Raw genomic sequence first — 27,956 nt, forward strand, 5'->3', positions numbered from 1 at the left:
CAGCTGAGTCACAGAGGGCTGTGCTTTACCAGCAGTTCACCCATCACAGCAGTGCATGCTCTGCGTGGAGGCATGGCACTCTCCCACTTCCTGCACAGCTTTTGGTCAAAACCGCCGGGTCAACCTACTTCCCAGTATTCTTCTGTCAACTCTGGGAAAAAGCTTTAATATCCTTCCTGCCTCCAAGACCCGGGCGCAGAGACCAGCCATCCTTGAGGGCAACGGCCCTGCGACGTGTAGCCCTCGCTGCACAGTGAACTATTGTCTCCTCTGTTTGCGTCTCCTTGTTTTGCCTCTCAGAAGAAAGAAAAACTTGCGTGGCTTCCTGGACACTTACAGATGGAATAAATACAGCCTGATATATTCCCATTTGTTTGTTTGGGTGGAGTCAGTAATGATGCTGCGATTGTTCTGTGGCTGCCGAGTTTGTCGTTTCCAGCTTCGCAGTGCAGCCCGTGGAAGATCTGACTCAGATCAGAGTGTCAACATCAGGGACCATCACCCAGTGACAGTGATGAATGCATTGTCTGGATCTGAGTTTATTTAAATGATAAAACGATAAGATTTGAAAATGCATGGTTGGCATTTTTTTGTATTGTTTTGAACGTTTACACGGATACAATGCAAATCTGTCATAGATTCCGTTGTGTTGTCTGTTTATTTCAATCGAGAGAATGCTGTTTGTCTTTAGGAAAGAATATTGTGACTTTGAATGCACGCACCAGTCTAACTCCCAGGGAGAAAACTCAAAAACTTAAACTGACACATTGTCAACAAAAGACAGAATCTAGTACAGAAGCCAAACGTCACAATACATTAGTAATCATAGACTGCATATAAAGATGGACTAAATGACAGCTCCTCAAAACAAACTAAAGTGTCATGATAGCACCCTGGTGGCTGGCTGCAGTACAAGTTATAAACCTCACCTCATCCATGTTAGCAGACGGGACTTGGACCAAACCAAAAAGTCAAAGTAAACTTCTCAAATGTGCTTTCTGTTATTTTTGATCTTTTTTAATCACACTGATGTATGTTCCAGTGTTAATTTGTCCAAAAAGTTTGGTTTTAATTAGTTTGATGCTACCGGTATACAAATGGTTGATGGTTGAAAGCTGAGACTTGTGATTGCTGAAGTGCATGTAGCGGCAGGGCTGTGATACTGTGAGTCAACATCACGATCGCAGTTGTGCAGACTGGCTCCAAATGGCATCAAAAGTGCAAAGATGGTTGCACCCATATCTTTGTTTAGCTTAGTTTTTGTACAACAGGAGGAAGTGAAAACATCAGAATGATATTAGTATATAAGTCCAGAGTGAATTGCTTTTTCTCTCTGACGTTAATGGGAAAATAAGTTAATGCAGCTTATAAAACCTACACCATCAGGCGATGTAAACAAATCTCTGAATGTGACACTTCACTATCATACCGTTGCCTCGCTGTCTTTTTAAATGTTTATTTGCCATTAAAACTGAGCGGCTGCAAACTGAACTTCTGGTAATGTTGCTGCTTGTGGAGGTAAATATGTACAGCTTAATAAAAACTTAATTTCACGCTCCTATGGAACAAAGCAGATCGGGAAGATGAGAGACCGCATGTGTCAGCAGCTGCTGTCACTTTGTCTGCTCAGGAGCAGAATGCGTGGAGGAAAAAGCAAACTGGGACAGGTCTGTCTTTGATTTGTTTTTTTTATTTGTGACCTTAAATAGTATCTACAGAAAATAACTGAGTGAGCAGATGATAAAATGATCCCTTCAGGATGTGATGACTTGAGCCGGGAATGGTTGAGTTTCCTTTGACAGTGATGAATGCTCACACACACACACACACAAACACACATTTCCACTCTTCTCAGATGACAGAATATAAAGGAGTTCAACAGGGAGGCTCAGGTGGGCGGGTTTGTCTGTTGGGAGGAAACACCTTGTGATAAATCTGGTCACAAATGAGCAATTGTTTGAACTGCCTTTAGGGTTTTGAATCATTGTTGATGTACCCTATGACCCCTGGGCTGGACTGAAACTCCTGTTTGTAAGTCCATTAAAATAAAACAAGCTACTGAAGACTCAGTTGGAAATGTAAAGGGAAAATGTTTTTCATGCTCAACTATAGAGGCTTTACTTGAAGGTTGTGCTCTGCTTGATTCTGGCCACCTTAGGCTTCCTTAACTTTTATTGTTTATGGCACATATTTATGTTATTAAGTTTTTTTTTTATCCAATGTAAATATAAATATAAATAACTGACGGAATTATCTGTGAACTAATCAACCGCAAGTTTAATTCTTTCACTAATTAACCAGAGCAGTGCATCACAATGTCTGGGAAAAAGAAAACATGACTCTTCACAATTGGGGAAATTTCGAGAGAAATGAAATATGTGCTGACCAGCTGGATCAGTATCACAGTGAAGAAATGTTTCCACACTGATACCAGCAACGGAAATACCTCTGATACTGTTGAGAATGCTGGGTCGGTCTATCAAGTGTACTGGTGAATATATTAGTTTCATCCAAATAAAGCACTTCCACACAAGGTTAGAAGCATACAGCTGTTAAAATGTGATAAGTTGGGTTTCTTTCTGGTATCGGCCAATACACAACGTCTAGGAATGGGAATTATGGTAAGGGGGGAAATGATTTTGGAATCATCTCTATCATCAATGGTTGTGATCATACGGTGAGAGTCTTACCGCTCCCCTGTGAAACACTGACTCTGGATCAGAGAAACAGGAGGCAGCAGACGACACATGTCTGTGGCTTCGCTAAAACATTCATGAAGGGATGACCTCAGATAGACCGCATCACAAAGCTGCCTGCGAGTGTTTGCTTTCTTGATGTCAAGACAGAGTAAACCAGCCATGTTAAAAGAGACTTGGTATTTAATCGCTTTCAGTGAGGAGTTCCTGCTTCCACAGACGGCCGCCGATGTGAGCGCTGGCTAACACACACCGATGTCCGACGCTGTGCAAGAACATGGAAAATCGGGGCTAGGTTTAGCTTTGACAGATGAGGACTGTGGGCCAGAGAATCAACCACGACACTGTGCATGATAGGTTCCGTTCCACTCTTTGAGGAACTTTGAAAAGGCAGTGCAATTACAGTAGACAGCATGGACAGAGTATGACTGTACAGAATGAGGTCTCAATGTCATCTCATAGTTGCTTCGTTTCCACTGAGAACCCCTCTTTGTGAGTATTAACAGTGATTTATTCAACATTATGTGATAAGTTACACTGTTCTATACAGTCCACTGGGGCTCAGGTAGACACACATTAAAATGAAGTCCAAAAACACACAAATGATAGTGTTGCCTTGTCTTTGGGTTAATCACCTGTGGGATTTCTTTCATTTCCAGTGGCAACAGTCTGTTCAATGGATCAACATACAGATCCAACTCGCAGAATCAATATTAAGTCCAGATTTGGCCTCTTTTTCATCCTCCCATGCAGCCATCATGTGGTATCATGTTCACATATTTAACGAGCGTCCTCTGGGAGTCTTCTTTCCAAAAGTCTTCAGTTGCTGCCTCTGATGCTCTGTGGATACTTTGGCCTTCAACAACGATACAGTGCTCCGACAAGAATCCGACAAGAGCTCCACGGTCCAGATCCATGAGCTGAATTACGCAATGCCCCAAGATTTGGTCAATTGTCCTGCTGGTCCAGTTCCCTGATGAGTGACAATAATATCAAACCACCAACATCCCCTGTGGGCCACATTCAACACATTTTAAAGGAGGGTTCCCGGCGTGCAGTGCATTTAAGAAATGTAGTAAACCAGAACCAGAAACTGATTTGGGGATATTTTTGGGATAATACTAATATATGGCAGACTGGTGATATCCAATTTCTTTCATTTCTCTTAGAAATTATGTTTCTAAATAACGAAACTTAAGACAGCAAATGTTTGATGGAAAAGTAATTGCAATCAGATCATGTTTTCTATGACCGTTAGGAGGACATGTTGTGTTAAACTGTATTTATGTCCCAAATATGTTGATAACATATCAGATAATATATCACTAAAATGTGTTCAGAAAATCTAGATATGTTTGAGCAACCGAGTTGTATAGAAACAGTTTAAGAAGAAGGAGACCAAGAAGGAGACCATGTGACCATGAGTGTTTGAACCCTAAGACGTTTTTTACAGACACAAACCCATTATGTAAAACAACCAGGGACTGCTCTCCTTGTCTCTTTGGGATGTGGTGGTTTGCAGAGTCACTAATGGAACATTTGACGAACTGACCAAACATGCACTTCTATATTATGCACAGTTTGCTGTACTGTTTCAGTAAAGACGCTGAGACCATGAACTCAGTCCTTCTCCTTCCTCCTTTCCTCCCTAGGCCATGTTATCGCTCCTCTTGCTGCACCACACCACCAGTGCGATCATGGCCATAGTGAGGAACACGGGGATGAGGATGAGGGCGGTGAGCGTGTTCTCCGGCGGGTCCACCCACTCCACGTGATCCATGCTGCAGTTGGCGAAAAAGTGCTTGTGTATGTTGATTATGTAGACCTCCACCAGCGGATTGGGCCAGTAGCAGTGGACGTGGCTGGCCTTTGTCTCTGTGCAGAGGGTGAAGAGGTGGTACTCACTGGGGAGGAAGAGGGCAACAAGAGAAGGAACGGATTAGAACAAATGATAAAGGTATGAAATTCTTGGAAGGCATATCATAGTGAAAGGTTTCCCACCCATACAGACTCAACATGACCTCTCCTATTCTACACCTGGTTCACTGAAGGACGACTATTTAAAATAAACCACAATGGATTAACTGGTATTATTCCGAGCATTGACAGTTCAGTATGTAATCCATCACTGCGGCTTGGGATATTCCCGCCTTTCCCTCTCTTTCCCACCCACTACCCTCCTGTATTTCAGAAAGCATCCAGGGCCGCTCACAGCCTTTGTGGAGCTTTACCGGCTTAGAGTTCTGCTTTGATGAATCCATTCAGTCGGCCCTAATTCCCATTCCTGCTTCCTGAATTATGAGTCTAACAGGTCAGTATTCCCATCAGCTTCACTATAAAACTGTCACACTTATACCATCTGCGTGTTCTGGCTCCAAATCTGAAGATGAACTGTCCTGTTTATATCATTTGGACCTGAGGCTCTACTGTGACTCTACAACTTTATCCATATGTTTTTTTGTTTGAAGATGCTGTTTTCCAACTAAATCTCTGTCCAAATGAGCATTTTGTATTTTCCATAGTAACACGCCTGACATGCATATCACATCACATACACTGGGCATGTGTGTGCCGGTTTAAACAGGATGCATTTGGTTGTTGGTCGCAAACTAAAACAGGGCCAGTAGCATTTCCAAACATTTCAGCAGCTCTCAGACTCTTAGAGCGTTGTGTTGATTGCAGGCAAACTCGAGCAGAGCTGATGCGTGTTTAAATAAATACAGAGCTGTGTGGATGTGCCCAACAATGGAAGCACAGCTGTGAGAGCACTGGACCGAGAGCTGTCTTTTCCAAAACCCCTACAAAGGATTGGTTTCTCTCTTGGCTTGGCTCAGTCGTCTCAGACATGTTCAAGTCTTTCATCACTTCCCACACTCTGACACTCTCAAATATTTGTTACTACAGATTGAAAATGCACTTGTGGGACTGGCGCCAATCTTCTCATCCAACTCTCTGCAGGAAACTGGATTAACTGTGTCAGTATTACTATAACACACTTCGAAGATGGCAATCTGCTAATTACCTCTACTTTTCAATGCTATCGTCCTTTGAAGGGAATACTGTAATTACATATCATCATGTGGAATAGCTGATGCTTCTACCATGCAGAGGAGGGTTCAATCGTTTCTTCAGCTCTGAACAGTGACTGTAGATTTTCCTGTTGAGCTAAAGTACAGCCCCAAAGAGCTCAGGGAGGCAGAAGCCTGAGAGGCCACGCAAAGGGTTAATAGATCTTTGTGTTATTTCTATGGCTGAAAAAAACACTTATGAACATAAACATCAATAAACATAAACATCAAACCCCGAGTCACAAGATAACATTTAGAACACGATGTAAAACTGCTGTAGGGTATTTACTGCCAGCCTTGAGACCAGGGCTGTTATAATTTGTGAGTATGTGTGTGTGTGTGTGTGTGTGTGTGTGTGTTTGTGTGTGTGTGTGTGTTTTCCGGTTTTGGCCTTATATGTCGTCTGTCTAATCACTCTTCAGTGAGGACTGCACAACTGTCTGAGTGATGAAGTGCTGATGAAGCTGCTGCAGCCTCCGCTTTTATCTTGTGTTGCTGTTGTTGTGACCTTGTGGCTTAATTGTAATAAGCCTCAATCAATCGTTTTTTGTAAAGGTGTTCGGTCATTCTGTGCCTGAGGGACATTAAACCGCCATTATTTAAAGGTTAGATTAAAGGTTTTTTAAATCCTTTTTTCTTCTTTCTTTTTTTTTGTCAGGCACAGAAACCTTGCACACTGCATTCAGATGCATTTTATTATGTGATAAAATTAGATAATCCTATATTAATCCCAGAATGGGGATGAAATGAAAATTCAGCAATGACCATAGTTTTCTGATCCTCAGCTCAAACAACCTTTTGGACAGAAACAAAAAAACACAGAAAATTGCACCGGGATTCACACAACATGAGATAGTATTTATTTCGAAACTTGGAACAATTTCAGATGTTGTTTGAATGGCAGTGTCTTATTCAGACTGTTGTTTTAACCGGGGCTCAAATCAAATGATGTGAACCTGTCTGTTTGGGCTGCAGTGGTGGTGGAAGAGAAAATAAAAAGGCCAGAGAAAGACAAATAAAGAATGTATGTAGGAGAGCTTTAAGGGCGTAAGTGATGAGATGCAGCCTGCAGGGCCGAGGGAACGACACACTTCTGAGGTTATTACCCAGATGTTACAGGGTTTCAAACTGTCATCCACACATAATTCCCCTGTTGGAGGGTAAAAATAGCGGAACCAGGTTCACAGTGGATGTGTGAATGTTATCACTCAAACATGACCACATTACTCACAGTGTGGGAGCAGATAGAGATGCTGCGGATCACCAGTGGACCAGTGAGCATCACCAAAGCAGTGTACTGCATATTAAAGAGTAATGTTTCCCTTTGCATGTTGTTTCATATCCTCCCCTGAGACACTTAAACCTCCCTGTGAAAGCAGGACTGATAAAAATGAGCTGGATGTTTGCAGGCAACACAACCATAACATGTGAGTCATGATGGGAAACCACAGCATGTTCAGTTTTCTAAAGGTGGTTGCCTGCAGCTGTGGTCATGTGATGAACCTCCAGACACACATCTTAGTGAGGATGGATCCCATGTTGACATTAACTCTGGTGTAAATATGTGTCTGAGCCTTGAGCCTACACCACACACACACACACACTCACTCACACACACACACACACACACACATACGCACACACACACAAACACACACACACAGACACACAATCACAAAGACAATCCTGCTTCTGGTCATTGGCAGTTTTTTGTTTACTGAAAAAAGTCTTACATGAGGGAGATTATGAATATTTAAAGTTGGACTTTAAATTGGACATTTGTATCATGCTCACCATGTGAATATATTATACACCACTTCAGTAGAAAATATCTGGGGGGAACTTTGCATTTCCAAACAGGATTAGATGTAATTTTGCTCATATGGGTCTTTATCGGCTTGCGTCACAGATGTACACAGATCGTATGGAGCACGTAATCCACTTAACATAAAGCTCGCTCATGTAAACGCTCAATTATGTGTCTTCAGAGCAGCATCTGGTCCGCAAAGGGACCGACCACAATTCACAACGGTAAATATATTATGTCATTATATGTTATAACAAGGTCAACGATTGACTAGTACCAACACTGCTCCCTTGTTTGTGACTACACAACTGTCACTAAGGCCAACGACCAATATGTTATTTGAAGTAAATGGTTAAAGTGCTTAAATGGCACACACACGCACACACACACAGTGAGTGGTCTGTATACACCCCCCTCTGTGTTCCAAGAAGCTGGTACCAGCAGGGGTGGGTTCACTACTGGTGGCTTCTCACTCTCCACTCTTCCCTCCTTCCACTCCCAGGTTCCTCTGTCCTCAGGCTAAATTCATATGTTTGCTCTAAAAAAAGCATTTTCAAACTAAACGATCTCTGTCCACACATGAGTTTTGGCTCTGTATCAGTTTTTATCCCTGTTCATTCAAAAATGGCCGTTGCCTTACATAAGGGGGTCACATGATAGGAGCCTGATGAATTAGCGAAGGCTAGCACATCCAATCAGCAAAGACTTGAGAGTGTCTACGTCATCATTTTTCAAACATCTACTCAGCTTTAGTGGCGTCATGCAGACAGAATTTGTAGACGATGAAACCTGCTGATAAATGTTCCCATCGTCTGATATGTGAGACGTCACTGACACTGAGCGGGTTCTGATTAAAAAATATGTCTAGCTCTTATCTCTCTTCATTTTCTTTATCCACTTTCTTGGGATACTGTTACAAACAGAGTATTACACCCCCCATCCTGCACCCATGTAACCATTTATAGGCCTGATGGACAGTCCTGTGATTATCTGAACTTCTCAAAGTGAAATGTGACCGAGCACTGAACTCAAATCTGATCCATATTTCTTCAACTCTTATTTTAGAAAGTTGTTGCAGTTTTCTATTGTGAAGCTGAGCAGACGCTAGCCAGACAAACATTAAGACCAAAATCAAACTGGACTTTAAAGAGCCTCCCTGGGCTGGAGCGCCATCAGACAAGTGCAGACATTCAGGCCAGTCGTCCAAGTGAAGCTCTAGCTGCAGATCAGTGGGAGTTCGTTTGATGTGCGCCTGGATAAATGATTTATTTCATACTGTGTAAAGAGAGCGAAAAGAGAGGGATGGCCCTGGAAAGACCCCCATCTAAACCAACCTGAGGGGGATTGTGGGAGTGAGTCACTGGCAGCGGTCGGCAGCTGAGCTGTTTCTGGGCGATGGTGCAGATGAACATGTTTTTGTAACTAATGGACAGAATATTATGTTAGGAGTTGTAATGACTTTGACTCTTGGCCATTTTATCTACAGTGTGCAGGATAACGGCTAGAACTCACTGGGTGCATGTGCAGTGCGTGCCGGCTGCCTCGCTGATCTGCTGCATCTGTTGTTCACACAGCGAGTTATCTGCGTTCCTGATGCGGAGCGGCTAAATGAGGTATTGGGTGTGAATACTGAATGTTTATGCGTTTGTCACAGTCGACAGATAGAAGTTGAAACTGCGGTAAAGGTTCATTTGAACTGTCAATTTTGCTTTGAACTGCACAGTATGTAGAGAGCACTAATGTTACAGATAAAACCAGTTTTCAAGTTACACTTTAGCTTTCAGAGAAGCCCCGTTTCCCAGTATTGTTTCCTTTTAATGTTATTTGCGAAAAGAAGTCACATTCAAACTGATCCAAATTTATTGTGTCTCGTATTAGTAAGAAACAGTGTGTTGCTGGAAAGCAGCATGAAGCTCTGATGGAGAACAAAAAAAAAAAAACCATCTAGTTTATGAACACAGGATGAATCAGTTGATTCTTCTTCTTCTTCTTCCCAGAATCCCTTAATTTTCCACTTGACTCAGACGGTTATTTTAAACGTCGACTTGAATCTCCCATGTGAATGTTATTGTTCAAGAAACGAGTCTGCTGGCTCTTGTCCTGCTCGTTGTGGCTCTGCAGTCAATGGAGAGCTATAAAAAGAGATCAACATCTGAGGCCAGAGGTGAGAAGGAGGAATGAGGTGAAAGCTGAAGATGGAAACAGTCGGGAGGTCGAGGGCCCAGATGCTTCTTGAAAACAGCTACACCCAGCTGTGTGCACACCGGCCACATGGCGTCCCCCCAGCAGCATGGGGCTGACAGGGATAACAGTTCTCTCTTAACCTATAGGACCCATGACCCCTTTAACTGGAACTACAAATATAGATCTGTCAAACAGGAAGACAACAGGGCTTGAGAAAGGAGGAGATAAAGATAAGAGCTCGTAATGTGGAGGGATTTTCAGCGTCCACATGTCTTGTCCCTGTCAGTTTTCCTCTGTCTGCTGCACTAAATGAAATATTTGCTCCGTAGCGACTCGTGAAAGCTGCTTCCAGCGTCTTTTCCTGATCACTTCGCAGTTCAACCGCTGTCAAATTAAAGCTGCACAGGTTTCATTGTGTTCCATAGAGTTCCTGTCAGTACAAGAGATTCTCTGCTGCCTTTGTAAAACCAGTGCAGTGCAGGTTTGCAGTGGGCTGATAGTTTGTCCTGTGTAAATGCTTTTGAGCTACTTCAGAATTATTCCTTGTCATTAGTAAGTCCTCCTCACACAGTTCTCACTACATACTGTAACTTTTTATTGTTTGTGCGCAGAAGTTTTGGTCGATGGTGCAGAGTGAAGTTAGAAAAATTTGTATTCATCCATCCTAGTTTCTCTGTGATGAAATTTTAAAGTCAGTTTTTTAAGTTTGAATGATGTAATGAACTGGTGTTTTTTTAAATAACCATTAGGAAGAAAACAAGGTGCAGAATGTATTTTGGGAAAACATAAAACTAGGTCTAGACCCAAAAAGCAGGTATTTGACAAAGCAAGAAGGCGACTGACAGGCAAACAAGCAAACTAAAAGTCTATCTCAACAAACTACAGAAAGCACATGGAACTGTAGGGACGTCAACAAAAGAAACTGACTGAGGAGAGTGAGGAGCACAGACACTGTATATACAAGGGAGATGATTGAACTAAGGTGCAGACAATCACCAAGAAGGGAAACCACAGAAAGAGACGCACAAGGAAAGAAGCTTCAAAGTAAAACAAGAACTAAGAAATAATAAACTCAAACTGCAAAAAACTAGAAACAAACACAACAACAATTAGGGTAATGCTGCCACACGAGAAAAAGAAACAACGGATCAGTCTGACCTCCTTCAACGCAGATCTCATAGGAGTTCACAGAGTCAGATAATAACGTGAAAAGTTACATTTTTCAACGTGAAAGGTTTTCTATTCGTCAAAATTCTTCTTTTTACTCTATGATGTCATTTTAAATGAACACTTCTGACACTGGGCAAGAATTCTGGCCTTGTATATATATGTGGTGTTATTTGGATGTTAATTATGCAATTTTTTTATCTTTGTGCACGCTCATTCAAATACTGCAGGTGGCTGTTTTTGTGTTTACCCACATCTTTTACATACTTAAATTTGTTGAATCTGTCGTAGCATGCTGGTACAATCTCACCATACAAATGAATTTAAGAGAAATCCACTATATAGGGTATGGACATTTTCATTACCATTAACAATGGCTCTGTGAAGTCCTACTAACTAATTTCATTATTTACACCAATGCTTCTACTATAGCATTTCAAAATGTCTGCTGTGTACAAGAATGATACATGACTACACTTAAACATGGCCTCAAAATCACATACAGAAACAGACACAGTAACCTAACCCTACCCCTGTACTGATGCACGACTAAAAATGACATGAAGCCGCAAACCGAGTCCACCAGTACCTGATGAAGTGCGTGAGGTTACACCGGTGCTGTGGATGGATGTGAGCCATGTCCCGCTTGAAGCCCTCCCCGCAGACCTCCACCTCCCACTGCAGACGGGACTCGTTGCAGGGCTTCTTGGGGAGCTCCGTGGTGAAGCTCTCGGCGGCTGAGAGGACGAGAGCAGAGGACACAAGCTCACACGTGCTGTTTAGGTTCTGTCAGTGGATGGATGGATGATGGATGGATGGATAGATGGATCAATATGCTTACCTGACAGCCCTCTCATCATCCAGACATTGACTGCAAAGAAACAACAGTAAACAGTTAGAGTGGTTCCATCCTTTCACATTTGAAGGTTCGTGGTCTTTTGGGAGTTTTTCATTTCATGTTGTAACTTCCACAAAAAGTTTAAGTAATGATGTAAAGGACCACAGTCCACTTCCCTTGATCGGATTAAATCCGGATCAATAACTAATCTTTGACAAGTTTTCAAAGTGTTGCGTTGTGTGTTTGAATCATTAACAGGGGAGAAAAGCACAGTTTACACGGAGCAGAATCTGCGGTCAAGCAACAGACAAGTACTTGGGATCAATAAAACCCAGAATTTATGACATGAGCTGCATTTTCATGGCTCTGTGAATTAGCATTCCTTCTTGCATTGCGTCGTTCAGTGAATCTGCAAAGCTGAAGGAGAGAAAACAACGGAGAGAAGAAAAGATCAAATCTAAAGAGAGGTATTCCAGTGATACCCTTTAAATTCTAACCTGCATTCATAACACAAAGCTTAAATACTCCCCTCACTCTCTGTTCTCTGATCCAAACTCACAAACTTTACAGTAGCAAGTACAACAATGACCAGAGCTTAATGTGCTGCTGCACAGGAAAGTGGATCTCCCTTTGAAGTGCCACACTTACAAAGCAGTTTGAAAGACACCCCACAGGACAAAGCAAGTTAACGTGCTAAATATAGATGTTTTCCTGTTTTAGCATGTGAGGATGTTTTGAAGTGGAGTGGGGGTGAGATTATTTCACTTGGGTGTGTGTCAGAACAATCAAGAGAGCTAGAGACATAGCAGGAGATTATTTCCTTTTTCTCAGACCTACAATGATATCAACCTGGTTTTTATAAAGACCTTTTCAGAGCACAAACCAGACAAAGCCCAACTTTTCCGAGAGGTTTAAGCTGAGCCACAGGACCTGAATAAAAATGATCATAACTCCATTCTGGGAACCATCATTTAGAGTCCAGGTCAAAACTGTTTCTAAAGGGCAAGAAAGATCTTTCTTAATTAGGCAGAGTGCTCTTGGAAAGAAGCACTTTTCTGAGCAAAGTATATGCAGAACACTGGAAAGATATTGGTGCTGTCGCCTCTGCCTGCTTCATCCATCTCAGCCCCACTTATGGACTAAGAGGAAATATCTAAGAATTCCTCTCAGTGCTGGTAAAAGCTTTTCTTTCTGAGACTTTTAAAGATGACAAGGAGTTGTCTGAAAACAAAAGTGGGGTCAGGAGTGGACAGTCGCCCTCAGATTTATTAGAACCGATCAGGAGACAGCTAAGGGCACTGCCTGAGAATCCCTTAGGTCATGAGAGGTCACAAAGTCAAATCCATACTTTCGACTCTCGCTTCAGAAGGGAGCAAGAGAGTTTGAAGCGATCGAAACAGAAAATCATTTCTTATCCTCTCTGAACAGTCAGAACAAGACAGATATGTACTTTGAGTCTGCTGATCAATACATCAACTCAAATATTGTGACAGTTTTTCCAAAGCACTGTAAGAATTACATCCTCTGACTTCAAAACTTGGCTTTCAGCCGTCCCCTTCCCACAGGTCTCCTGTTGCTTTTCAGATCTCCTGACAATAAGCCGCATGCAGGCCAGTCCCAAAATAACATCTGCTGTATAAGATCCAACATAAATACATAAACAGCAGGAATCAGTGAAAGAAACTATCCCACACTCATCCTTTGATAATAAGCCACTTACTGTATGAGAGCTCGAGCTCATTGGGAGCACCCAGCAGAATTTTAACGTTATATCAGTATTTTAAATGGATTATTACATGTGGGGCTAAAAGCTGATAGCTAACCAAGTTGTTAAAGGTTAAACTTATTTTGTATGTTTAAATCATAAAAGTAAAAATGACGATGCATGTCCACTTCCTCCCACAACCAAGAAATGCAGCCAAAATATCCCTGATATGAACGCCGCCATCTTGCGCATTTGGAGTCAGAGTCTGCACGGTTACGTGGAAGCAAGGTCACGCCGATTTATATGCTCTCGACAAATGGCGAATCAGGGGCAGGTCGCACATTTGCAAAATGAATATCTTCATCAAAGTTGAACTCCAAATGAGTCAAGGCGACTACAGCTTTTACAGGAATTTAGAAGATGATTTGACCGGTTTGTTTGTCGCTGAATCAATTCAGTTTCTTTGGATTCTGCTTCATGTCACAGAAACTTAACAAACAGTGTCTCATATTGTTCACATTGGCTAGTCACTTGGTAACAACTGCTTATCATCGACATTATTAATAAACACAAGCAGGATGGAGGATGTGATGAAAATAACCTGGAGCGACAATCTAGCAGCAGGATTCCCCCCAGTATGAGCTCTGCATAACAGCAGGGGGAAGTCTGTGACTAGACCGCTCCAGCAGCTCGCTAAACTCAGGGGACACGGGCAGATCTGGCATCAGGGGTAAGTGAGTGTGTGTGAGAGATTTGGAGGCATCATACTGTGATTCATGCCAGATATGAACTACAGCAGCTTGGTGAATCTCTCATCTTATGTGTCAAATTAGTATCCCACTCTGGATTTAGATGGCAGATAAAATATCGGACTAGTGGCTTGAACTTTATGAGGCAGAATTACTTTATTTTCAGATATCTCCACATCCAGCAGATTAACATCACGGTTCATGTGGAGTGGTGTTTGTGTCTATCTGATCAAGTAGAGCTTTCCATCTCTTTTAGCTCTGTTTTTGGTCTCCTCCACCTGCAGATGGAAATGTCTGGTGTTTCAGCTGCAAAATGTTCGGCTTTAGCTGCTTTCCGCCATCCAATGATCTCTGGACATTTTCTTGGAATGTTCCGGAGGGGCGATACGTGAGAACGCGTGTGAACCACCAGCTGCTCTCTGACTGTGTTTGTGCTGTTTGCTCCTCAGCATGTAGTGGACAATGAGCAATTCACCTTTGAGGCCAACCACAAACTCGGTCCACCAGACCTTTCTGAACTCCTGCGTGTCGATGTGCCCTCCCGCACCCTCAGATCGACTTCTTCCTTTCACCTCACTGTACCAGCTGCCCGTTTAAAATGTATTATTATTGTTATTCTATCACAACACACATTAAAACTCATCACATAAGTTATGGCTAATTTAGAAATATGAATGAGTTTAGCGTTACACTTTACATACAACCGGTTCAGTATCTGTTCATAAGGTCTGTATGGGGGCACAGAGCTCTTCACCCTGCTCCTACTCCAGCTGCTATCATGCCTCTGCAGAAGAGATATAGCAGCAGTGTAATTCATCTTTGGCAGCCTCCACTAGACACTTGAAAAGCTGAGAGCTGCAGAACATGGCAATTCCAACTCAATTTACTGAAACCATGAGAGGCAACGGCTCTGAGTGAAAGCTCAAACACAGGTGACTGACAATCTTTGTTCTTCACGCAAATTGGACTTTTAAAAAGATTGCATTCAATCATTCACTCTCAGATTCTCATTTAAAATAACACACAAATCAAATCTTTGAGTACTAGAGACAATGGAAATATTAACCCTCCTATTAGTCAAACATGAAAAGGCGATTTCTTAGCTGCGCACCTATTGTCAACCCATTTATTAGGCTGCGAAGTCAGTCTTCATTGAGTTCAGCGGGGCAAAAAAACAGGTTTGCTATAGGTCAAAGTGTTTTTACCTGTTTATAAAGAGGACTCGTCTCCATCTTCCCACTTTCCAAAAATGAAGCCAAAGCATCCCAGATATGAAAGCTGCCAACTTGGATTTATTGAGCTAGAGTCTCTAGCGAAAAAATTCTTCGTTGTCTATTTTGATGTCCCATCATCTAACATGGAGGAGGTGGGAGTTACATCAATCTGGTATTCACTGAGGTCCTCTGCTGGTCACTCAGAAGAGAGGACACAGTTATGCAAATAAAGCCTTTCCTTGTCACGGAGCTCCTCATCTTATGACCAGATTAATTATGATTTTTTAAAAGAGGAACAGATTGCATGTCGGCATCACAGTTATTTTTAAACATCACAGCATGAGAGCGGAGTATCATGCTTGCAAATTAACATGTTATTCAATAAGGTCTCCCTTGACTTTGAATAAAACAGCATGGCTGACGTTTGATAAAATAGGCTCAAAATGGATCAGATGAATTCTAGTCTGTGATTTAATGTATAAAGGAGGGATTAATCCATAATGCTGGACATTCAAAGGATTCTGTGTGTGGGGGTTTAAAATCAGAAAGACACCGACAAGCTGAAATTATTAGCTTCCGTACGAAATCCACCAAAAACACATCTTGCACTTGAGCAGGAAGCTGTTACCCATGAGCAGTCGCTTTAACCTCCTTCCAGTCTCAGCTACAAACCGTCAAATCACATAAAATGTGGCAATGCCTCAACATTAAAACAACGTTAAACCCGTGAATTATGCAGACCACCCGGAGCTATTTTAAGAGAGAGTTCAATCAAGCAGTGTGTAGGTGTTCCACACCGGTTGACGGCTTTTCCAGTCAAGAATCTGCTCAGCAGCCATGCACGCTGCCACACTGTCATCTACGGCCTGTTAGTTCTGTGAGATAAATATAGATGACAGGAAACAGAAGATGAGAGAAAGTAGATGAAGTGCCAGCACTGCCCCCCCCCCCCCCCCCCCCCCAGCTAAAATCCACAGCCAGAGGTGGCAGGTCGGCGTCGCCATCCCCGAGAGGACAAGGAGGTTAATGACTTACAGTGAGTGGCCCAGGGGAGCGTTGGTAATAACGGTCAGATGAAACTACTGAAGGAAAGATTTGGGTTCAGTCATTTTTATGCGGCAAATCAAACTATGGATTTTATGACAATTCAGGTTCCACATCCGCTTCCTGTTACATCTTTTGTCTTTTTGCACAGACAAACAGACCAAAGCCGCAGAACGTCAGTTTAGGATTTTACAGGCAGATGGAGAGAAAGAGGAAAAAATACAGACGCAAGCGAGGGAGGGGAAGAGTGAAGAATGGAGAGTGAAATGCAAAACAGCCTCTTCAACATCGGAAGACAGATAATCCATGTATTAATTGACTTTTTATTATAATGTTATTTTGTGCATTGTAGCAGCGCAACCCTAGGGATGGTCATAATGGTCCATGTTTGATCTATTGGATGGATGACCGTGTAGCTCCTCTGACTTCCATCATGAGGCCAAAGTTTCCCTACAAATTTAACTATTTAATAATAATATAAATAATAATGGCCTCAGGTCTACAAAGTATGTATCCTAATCAGAAAGTTGCAGGATTTCTTTTAAGAATAAACTACTTCATTTCAACATCTGCTTGGAAACAAGTTTGGAAACAAGGTTATTATAAGTAATCAGAACGATTGTATATGTTTACATGTACAGAAACATTCTAGTGGTCTTAGTACACCCTTGAATTTATGGGGGAAGGAAAAGAAAGACCCAGCAAAGTGAACACAGGGTTGTTGACTTGTTGGCAGAGTCTAGATTGCCATTCCTTTGAACTTTCACAAAAGCCTTGGACAAAATAATACAAAAAGAGCCACAGTTCAGTGCGTCAGTTACGTCTCATTCATATAAGAGCAGTAGCTCATGAAGACCTCTTTGAGAAAGCTGAGAACATGTGAGGTGAATTGAGCAAAAGCTGTATATGTCTGAATCTATTTCAGGAAATGACCCTCGGTGTTCCTGACCTCCCTCTCTGGAACTCTGAAGATCATTGTTTCATTAGCCGCCCCCTGTGTTCACCATCTGCAGAAAAACAAGCAGGCTGCATCGCTGAGAAGGAAGCTCTGGTTTGTTTGCATTGCAAGAATGATACTGAAGCAGGCCAGAAGGAAGCAAAGGGCCAGAATGGAGGTTTTATTTTAGAACTGAGGTGAAGAGTGAGTTGACAATCTGCACGACTGGCACATTTTTGGAGAAATCAGGTATATACACAATAATAAATCAACTTTAAGCTGTGGGAAGCTGCAGTGATTAACTTTAAGGTCACTCTAAAGAAAAAAACACCAAGAGTGACCAGCATGAAAATTGTGGTCTCAACTTTTTTTAAGTGTATTAAGTTATCCCTTCGTTGTTTGTTGTTGTGTCTGCTTTAATATCCAGAGAAATTCAAAAATCCTCAAACATAGAACCGAGGCCTTGCAGCAAGCAACAATAATATACTGATATATGAAAATGAATGTGGTCCTGTTGAATTACAGCAGTAGTTTGACCTTCCAGCTGCATCAACTCAACTCGGGGGCCGACTGTCCATCATTCTTGTTATCAGCAAAGCTGTCTCTGACAGGAAGATGAAGGACCTTGTAGCAGAGGTGAACATAAGTGGTCAACGTCGTGTCCTCATCTGCCAACAGAACAGGGGGAGGATGTTATTGTGATAGAAACGCTGACCTGCGAACAAAGATCAGGTTGCCTCAAGGAATTTACAATTTTTTGAGGTGAGAGAAGAGAGAAGAAAGAAGTGTTATGTCGTGGTGACCCGTGCTTCAATGTGCAACAGCTTATGAAACTAAATTTCTTCTAACTCAAGTGTTAAACACATTATTAAGCCATGACACTAGAACATATTGTCCCTTTAGTAACTCATTTAGACCTACTGACAACAAAGAAGTGCCAGTGTCTTTCTGCAGAAACTTCTGGCAAAAGATTTTGAAACGTTGAAGTTCGATTTAAAAGGGCTTTAAAAGAAAGTTTGGGAGGCTTGCATAAGCTTTTGATATAAGCCAAAAATCCCTTTGTTTGTTATTTTGTCTTTGAGTTTTCCTCAAGCACTCTTCTTAGAATTTCTCAAACACAAATTCAGTTTTAAATCTGTCACGGTTCTCCTGCTGTTTCAGTTTGTTTTCAATGTTTGAAACCTTGTTAGTGGTGATGTGAAAACTGGCACATACTTTGGAAAGAGACGGTTCGAAAATTTTGAAACTTGAGTCTTCATTTTGAAACTTTTTGCAGACTGTCTGGTCTGAAACAGACAGTCTGATCTTGGAGGCAGGGGCATTTGATCTCGATTCCAATGATTGCTCTCAGTTGACGTACAGTCCATGATTGATAGACTGACAGACACAATGCACAGATCACTTCTCCAGGCAGCAACTGGCACCATGGCCCTCGGCCTCCTTTTAATGGATAGTGACACAGCGTTCACCTTCATATAGTGCTTGAGTAGATAGCTGTTTAAGGACTCTCTCTCGCTCTCTCTCTCTCTCTATCTCTCTCCCCCCTTTCAATCAAACTTATCTCGACCGATGCCCCTTCCCATTGAGACGTCAGCTTCTGTAAGAGGACGTTTCTTTTCTCCACCGACTCCAAATGGGTGCAGATTGTGGGAGCTACTGGGTTTCCCTCTATCCTATAACAACCTTAAGTGCATTGAGATTCTGCACAGTATGTTGTGATTTGTCGGCATCTAAATAAAACTGAATTGCAATGACTGAAAGCTTTCCCCCGTGCAAATCCCTGGGCCAGCTGTAAAATCCGTACATGACACAGATTTCACGTCTATAACACGTCTCTGACTTTACTCTTTCCTCCTGATGTCTGCGAGTCAACGTTGCTCCAGTCAGGATTAATACATCGTCATTCACTTTACAAACCTTTCTAGTGGGTCACGTCGTGTTTTTTACGTCACAGACTTGTGAAAGAAGTCTGTCTGGATTCTGGGGCACTGCTGCTAAAAGAGCACATTTAAACCGGCAGAGGCAGCTGTCCGCATGAAAAGCTTCTGATGGTATCACAGATCTGAAAATACAGACAGCCAGGAGAGGAAGACCTGCCACTCACACTCTGTGACAATGTCCTCATACTGGTTTGGAGGGTATTTTTACTGGCAGACAAACTAAAACACTTTTCTCTGCATGAGAGTGAAGCTGCACAATCAGTTTCTCTGCTCCCGCTCATGATAACAGGCCTGTAGGACTCGCAGCGGAAGAAAAGGTGCAGTGATCGACTGCCAGGTGATTATTTTTCCCCCGGCCAGCTGTTGTGCCGACAAAGACAATTCAGAAGTTTGAAAAAGTACAGAGGAGGGAAATCTGGAGGGTAAATCAATTGTGCACTAAAGGCCAAATGTGTCATCCTAATTGGTTATCAATCAATGAATGAAGATTTTGAAAGAGTTGAAAGGTCTGTTCTCCTTTTGGTCTTGGTCAGAACAAATATGATTCTAAAAGACAATATGAGTGTGATGGAGGTAAATTCCGCTTAAAGGAAGGGAAGAAGATTTTGTTCTCTCCACTGTTGCCCAGTCTCTACCTACCTAAAGTGATTTGAGACTATAATTTGATGCTTTATGAGCAAATCTGGAATGTATATATTTCCCTGGAGGCCAAATTTGTCTTCATCATTGGTTTGTTCACATTTCCACTGATTCAATCCAGAAAAAAAGGGTCTCTCAAGGATACAACAGAACATCACGCCTCCACCTGCAGCACAAAGTATTTTCCCTTCTCATAAGTCTGAGGACAAGGCTGTTTCAATCAGACTGTGGAGTCTTCCATTGAGGAGGGGAGGGTGGCCCTGGGGGTCAAGGAGGAAGGGGAGGAAGACGACACTTGAGGAAAGACACATGTGCAAGACAAGAGGGGAACTCAGGGTACTTGACAAACAAAAGCAGGAAAAAGAGCGAGGTGGGTAGGGGGGGGTGGGGGGTGGTGGCCAGGGCTGGATGACCGTGATGGAGTCAGACAAAAATAAATTACCACTGTTGGAGGAGGAGAAGAAGACGAGAGAAGCCATGACAGTGGAGAGAGATGCTCCAACACAGCATTCACAGGGCGGCATGGGGGGGGGGGGAGCCAGGGATCACAGGCTTAGTTCAACAACATGAAGGTGGTGATTGTGAGGCGCTGCGACTGTATAACCGTTCAATATCAACGCAATCCATTTACCACATGAAGAGGAAAATTGCAGCGCTGCTTTAAAGGAACAAGGCCCCCTGGAGTGAATCCATCTGTCTCCGAGCTATCACGGTTTGTTTGCTGCACCGAGCAGCTCAAGAACATTTTGTCTAATCGTTTAAATGTTTTTTTTAGCGTATGTGCACAAACAGTTGAGTGCTCAGAAAGAGCCGGCTGCAAGCAACCACAACAGCGAATAAATCCCGCATCGCTCTTCGTTGGCAGAGACAATCAGCTGGAATAACAGCATTAGAGAGGCAAAGCAATTCAGGCTTTCATCAGTATTCCTCCGCCTGCTCGTCTCTAGCTCCATACAAGGATTTACACTGAAAGCCAAAAAGCAGCCGAAAGCCACTTTGTTTCAGCCTCACTTTTACAAACCCCAAAAAGCGAGCTTGTGACATGGGTCACGGTTGCTATGCTACATAGAAGAAGACAGAGCTGTAAATTTAAGAGGCTCAATCGAAAAGGGTCTTTTCCTTTTGGATAGCTGTTTAAATTCAGCCTGGCTCACAGAGTGTTCAGTAGAACTTACACCAGGATGAAAAAGGTAATTGGTGGTTTGACCTTGCCTCCTTCACTCCGTGTACATGGACACCAATAACATCCCTGTATTAACCTTAATAAAGAGAGTAGTCTGAAAAAGATGTTGTCATGTAGACAGCATTTCCTGATTACCATAATGGTAATAAGATGTGAATAGATCTCAGAATAAGATCATACTCAGAATACGAGATAATTGAGTCAGATCATGTTAACATGTATACATTTTAGTCCCATTATAAAGTCTCCAAACCTTCAAAATGGTATACGGTGGCATCGTAGATTGAATAATGACAGGCTTCAGTTATAAAACTCATTGAATAGAGTCATAATGTGGGTATGCTTTGTAACTTGTAAATAGGAACATGACTGGATTATTCTATTAGCTCATGTCTACACCATAATGTCATATTCTGGTGTCAATGTGATCAAATCTTTGACACACTTCTCCATAAAAGTCCAAAGCTGTACTAGCTGTAGTACTGCAGCAATAAACACTTCAGCACATTGAATGATGTTGCAACTACCCCCCCATACACACACATACACACACACACACACGAACACACACCCAGACAGGCCATGTGTAATCAACATGTCAACTTGTTCTGGGGATTAATTACAGGCCTATGCAGCAACAATCTGTGGGATCAACGCCAGCACAGCCGTGGAACGCATTACCCCTCCAACTGTGGCCACATCAAGGATGTGATGGATACACGAAGACCAATGAGGACTGACACAACACAATGTGAGTGATTAAGAATCGACTGTATCGACCACCCTGTTTCTATCCACGTCCGTTCAGTGTCCCACCACACACGACTGACATGAAAGAACAAATGTCAACCAACATATTGCTTGTTGCACTGAGCGGTGGGTCCGAAGACCTCTGCTTCAAAGGCCGGCAGGACCCTGCCAACAAGCTGTCTGTCTGTCATTCTCAGAGACAGCAGGGGAAGGAAGGAGGAAGAGAGACGCACAGAGGGAAAGGGGGAGATTTGGTAATACATATATATTTATTTATATATATATATATATATGTTTTTGGACGATGTAATCATATAAGGGGCCAGGGCCAGGGCCCACAATGTTTCTTACATTGTGACATTAATTGTGTGTGCTGTGGTGCTTTCCCTTTCTTGTGAAAATAGCTAATTAACAATTGATCCCAAATAAGAACAAGGTGCACTTGGCCGACAGGTGCATCCTTTCGTCCCCGAAACACAACGGCTCCAACAGGTGGATTCCTCCTGGGCCAGGCTCTCCTAGGATTCATTGCACTTTTGTGGTAAATGATTTTTCCTGCAAGGTCATGTGGCCAGCAAGTGACGAGGCGTCCGATGCTTGAGTATCATGCTTCAACCTCAGCTCTTTAGCTAACAGCAATAAGGGTCAGGCGAGCCTGTGACGCCACTCACGAAAAGCCCCTGACGAACAAACCGTCTCGATTCTGTTCTACTTTTCACGATCTCGTGATGCAGCCCATCATTTTGGAAACAGCTACAATATTGCTGAGTGCACATCTCAAGAGATGCAAAAAGTCCCTCGATGTGAGATCCGATCTGTGTTAATTAAATGTTGTGTGAGTGCGGTCCAACAGCTTCTGCCTCACTGACCGTTAAACCACAGCACTGGCTCATTACAGTACCACTTTAACTTGTTTACTTTTTGCGCTGTTAAATAGACTTCACCTGATTGAGTGTGGACCTCTACTGACATCGTTAAGTCATCAGACTCAGTGTCAATTCAGTTCCACCCACTTTAACGGAGCTCATCGCATTCTCCTGTTGTCAGCTCTCCTGTACTGGGAAATAAAGACGGAGCTAACCCTCCTTCCTGCTTTCTCTCTCCCCTCTGCTCCATTACCAGTGTAAGAAGGCTCCTGCACGAGGAAAACACTCTCACTGCCTTTTGTATGTGTGCCCCGAAGCCAGCTGCCTTATAGAAAAATAGGGTCACCCTGAGAGCACATACCTCCGCCAAGTCTGATTGGCCACTTTATCAATGTGCCAAATATTAATGGGTTCTTCTCGAGCCTAGGACCCATCCCAACACCAAGCTTAGTGGAAATCGGTTTAGTTGTAGAGCTCATACCTCCATCATGGCTGATTGGCCACCTAATCCCCGTGTTGTATCCAGATCTGCACCTGTTCAGCTATTTCCAGCCTTCCGACAGCTTTCAATAAATGTAATGTGTTTTTGTGCAACCGCGCTGACAGTCAAAAGGAACATGCCAAGCTGCACAGAAGACCCTCTGTACTGCACCTGTTCATAGATATGCTCTACATATGCCTGGTTTATTCTCTGATAATTTTGCTCTATAATTGTCCAAAACCATCAGAAATCACATTCTATATATAGGTATTTCCCGTGATAGTTTATTATCCTACGCTTCCTAACAATAACAAGAATATTGTATTTTTAATGTGAAGACTTTGTTTGTGCACCATATAATTCAGATTATATCCAATAAGATCCAATCTACACTTATGATGGTATGATGGCTTCTGGCTGACAGTTAAATCAGGTTATCATAATAAAAGACAGGGAATGATGAGCATCTGTAGAGTGTAAACTACTTCTGCAGTGTGTTGACCACACGCTGCTTCATCAGGAATGCTCTGTGGTGCGTTCAAAGTTCAAGTCTCTTCTGATGATGTCTGAATCTTTAACAGCCATCTGAAAGATTAATAATGCTCCCATTACGCCCTCTCACTGCACATCTACTGCACTGGCTGTGGATGAGACTTACATTTTATACCTGGAGGCTCTGGTGCTCCATGGTGTTAACTGTGAAGATTCTGTCATTCAAGTTTCATTTGTATAGCTTATACTCACAAATCACAAATTGTGAATAAATGGTAAAGAAAAACTTCAAGTTAAAACTAAAATACAAAATACTTGCTGTTTAACCATATGCAAAGGCCGAACTGTTATAAATCCTGTATTTACTAAGGTACTACGTATATTATTAAGACTCCGAAGGGAGCCCACCACAGAAATCCGACTAGATTGTAGAGCACTCCTAACCCTAACCTTTGACTCTGAATGACTTTCTGATTTGCGTGCAATCGACATAAACGCAGACTGCGACACTCAAGGAGATCAATATTAGGCTAATGTTAAGAATAAGACAGATAGAGTGACTATAAGGTAGTCATTGGTCTGACCTCTTTAAAACTCTCAGCAATAATGTGCCCTGAAGTGCCCACTGAACCTGTCATGGACTCACTATTGTAATTATTGCATCTTACGAATGTGTTGTGCTTATTTCTGAGGACGTATGTGAACCAGCCATCTTGCATTTGCGTAGTTAACAGCAAGTATATTCTCACCCTCACAGGGGAGAAGACACACAGAAACATCGGAGAGAGTCACAGATGAGGGATCCCTCTCCCAGGATGGACCGAAGTGCAAGATATGTGGCATCTGTGGCAGAATGAACCAGGTCCAGTCTGACTCTCAGAGATCCCGCAGCTATTTTTATTCATGTGTTTGTAAGTGTGCCGAGCATCAGGGAGGCGCCGTCTTATGGGACGACGGGTTTTCTAGATTCTGACACAACATCCCGCCTGAAGCCGACAAGAGCAGCTCTCAGCCTGTCTGTCCTCAGTCCCAGGCCCATCCACTCCGACTGAAGCCACTCTACGTCTCATCAATATAAACCTCCATCCGTCAGGGGCTGGAGCCTGGAGAGGTGGCGTCCACCCTGGACAGGTCCTCGGGATATCCCAGGGTTAAAAAACAATTCACCCTTACACTCACGTACAGTTAAAATTAAAGTCTACACTGTATTACTCCTCCTCCTTCTGCAGGCAGGACCACAGATTATAATCAGACACTTAATTCCTACAAAATACACATTATTTTTCTTTTCATGTGTAGCAACACCATTCATGTGCAATGTTTTCAATTTCCCATATGAGTTAGACTATAATCAATTAAATGTTGAACAAATATTCTTTACGCCGAACAAACCTAAATATGATAATACAAATGCAAACTAATCCACTGGTCACACACAAGCAGGATTTGTGCAGACACACAAGCAGCAGGCGTTCTCAGGTCGTACATGTGACTTGTCTTTTATGGTAAACCTGAAATGTGCAAGTGATAAACCCCAACATCCACCCCAGGACATGCAAAGCACATCGGCCACATTCACCAAGAGGAGCCAAGCCCACTGAACTCCCACCACAGGTCTAAGAAAAGCATTTTACCAAAAGATAAACAACTGTTTTCCAGTGGAACAAAGGGAGCCCCCCCGAGGCGTCTTCCCACATTGTGAGAAAAGATGCTTCCCTTTTTATTAGGGTAAGCAAATGCTTTTTCTGACTTAACCAACCATCCTGCTCTTAGACTGAAAGAACGATTTCAGTTTGATACGTTCTGGTTTTCTTTGAACATGTTTTGTTTTCCCAGTGGAGATCTAGATGGGAAGCCTCTTTTAGACGAGCGATATCATAGAAAATCCACTGCTTATCATTTGTACTCACTCTGAAAATAAATAAGAGATGTTTGATCGTGTGTAAAGTGTTTTGTGATGCTCAGTATTTACAGAGACTGGCCATAAATGATGTTTTAATTGAGAAAAGGAGCCTGTGAGCTTGTTTTCTGCGTGGCTGCACGGAGCTGGGGCCACAGCTGTGACATGGCAGAGATCCAGGGGAGTCTCAACATGAACAACCTCCTCTACTTAAAACAGAGCATTGTACTCCGATTTTAAATCTTAGAATTGATGTTAAGATTTAGGGCTGAATTTTAGTTCCCCTTCTGGATTTTCACTTAAATACATTTCTGATCTTTTGACACCATATGTGCCGGGTCGTAACCTGAGGTCCTCAGCAAACGGCCTGCGTCCCTGGAGCACCGGGTCTTTTCTGTCAGGGCTCCCACTCTTTGAAACAATCTCCCTGAGGAAATCCTTTTATAACGTTTTATTTTATCTTGGTTTTATTCATTTCTCATCTGTAACTCTGTGCTCTACTGCTGCGTAATCTTCAAATAGCTTTGAATAGTTTCTTATTACTGCAACAGTCTATTTGCAACTGCAAATGTAGAGCGTCTTGAGACAGTACAAAACTCAGCTGCCAGAATTTAACTAGAGTAAAGAGGTTTGACCGCATCACATTTTGGCATTACACTGGTTTCCAGTGTGTTTTAAGGTTTTTTCTAACTACTTACAAAATACTACTACAGAGCTTTTGAAATAATAGCCTCAAGGCTCTGGAACACCCTGCCCCAGGAAATGCGGCAGGCCGAGGCCTTTGAATCGAAGCCTAAATTATACTTTTATAGTATTGTGTTCCCTAATTTTATCTAATTATAGTTTTCGTTATTGTAATGGTCGGTCTTCCTTGAATTTTAGCGCTATTATTCTTTTATTTATTATTATATATTAACTTTTTTATTTTATTTTTTTTGATTAATAAATGTTTTAACCTAAACTTAGTCTTGAAAGGTGATATATGAATAAAGTTATTTATATTATTACTATACTTTAAAGTGAGGAAAGTGATTCCTGAAGTGTTTTGAATCCATTTCAGGTTTACCTCTCCAGAGGGATGGATGGGTAAACAGCCACATTCTGCCTCAAGATAAGAGCCTGAGTGAAGTCTTTCTAAATCGCAGACCTTGAAATTGAAATGATGTATCACCGGGCTCATGTGTCCGCTTGGGAGAGGGGTCCACACGACACATAAGATCAACTCAACAACAGTGAGAGCCCTGGGCCCTGATCAACACATCTTGGAGCCTCTACATGTGCTCGTGCTCGGCTCAGTGTGTGAACCAGTACTGTTTCTGCTCTGCTGAGCCTCTTTTCCACTGCTGATCACAGGACAAAACAGGGATTAAAACAACACTAACACCACAGGGCAACACATCTCCACGGTGTCAACACAAACATCTACGGTTAAACCAGTGTGTGTCTGTTAGGCTCTGTCGGTCACAGCCTCGCACCACATGGAACAAAATTTCATACATGATTTCATCCGTGTACCAACCACCAGCTAATGAGCCAGATCCACAAATTCCCATTGGCCCTGATATAGGTCAGGTCTATCCACTGGAGCATGACAGCCGTGGTATAGTGTTCCTGCACTAACTGCATGTGCTGCTGGGAGATGTGGTAGGATGATCCTTGTACTTCTTACAGCCATCTCTGTGTTCGTGCACATGCAGGGACACACACTGGGTGTACAGCTGTGTGCCCTCCTGCCATGAGACCTGTATTTGTGCAGTAACACCCTGTAGGCGATTGTTTGGTGCTGTGCAAGTGGTGACGTGGGTTAATAATGCAAAGACGGCTCCACTTTGAGTTTTGTGTGATGTTGGGACATTTGTCCTCATCACACACACAACCACACACACACATACAGCACATGTCTGTTATGAATGAATGAGAATGGGGATCAAACTCACCCAAAATCCCAACAACAAAAAGTTTTCTCAGCACTGCGCTCTCATGTGTATGATCCATCACGCTGTGACGATCCACTCGCACTTTGGAAGAAAACCTCAGCTGCTGCTGCTGCTGCTCCGGGAACACGCACATTTGAAACGAACCATGGTTACAATTATCTCCATCGTGCAGATCCGAGCTCCGTCATGAGCCCGCACAGAGAGGCCGCGAGAATGTTAAAATCGAATTGAGAAGAGAAGAGACTCCTGGAGAGATGTGATCCCATGCAGCGTGGAGGCGGCCCCTGTCCGGACTGTGCTCGGGATGATCTGAGGAGTCAGGACCACGCACACTGTCCCGCATCCTCTGTGTGCGGGGG

General features: G+C 42.6%; 1 protein-coding gene across 1 annotated transcript; it reads right to left on the reverse strand.

Moving 5' to 3' along the window:
• Positions 1 to 1,670: 1,670 nt before the first annotated feature.
• Positions 1,671 to 27,913, reverse strand: LOC133932928 (receptor activity-modifying protein 3-like). The gene is made up of 4 exons (XM_062379833.1): positions 27,598 to 27,913; positions 11,764 to 11,793; positions 11,512 to 11,659; positions 1,671 to 4,600 (listed from the first exon to the last, which is right to left on the reverse strand). The coding sequence occupies exons 1-4, from the start codon at positions 27,728 to 27,730 to the stop codon at positions 4,345 to 4,347; spliced, it is 567 nt and encodes a 188-aa protein (XP_062235817.1). The 5' UTR covers positions 27,731 to 27,913; the 3' UTR covers positions 1,671 to 4,344.
• Between the last annotated feature and the right edge of the window lie 43 nt (positions 27,914 to 27,956).

The sequence above is a fragment of the Platichthys flesus genome, chromosome 21 (assembly GCF_949316205.1).
Source record: "Platichthys flesus chromosome 21, fPlaFle2.1, whole genome shotgun sequence".
Taxonomy (NCBI): domain Eukaryota; kingdom Metazoa; phylum Chordata; class Actinopteri; order Pleuronectiformes; family Pleuronectidae; genus Platichthys; species Platichthys flesus.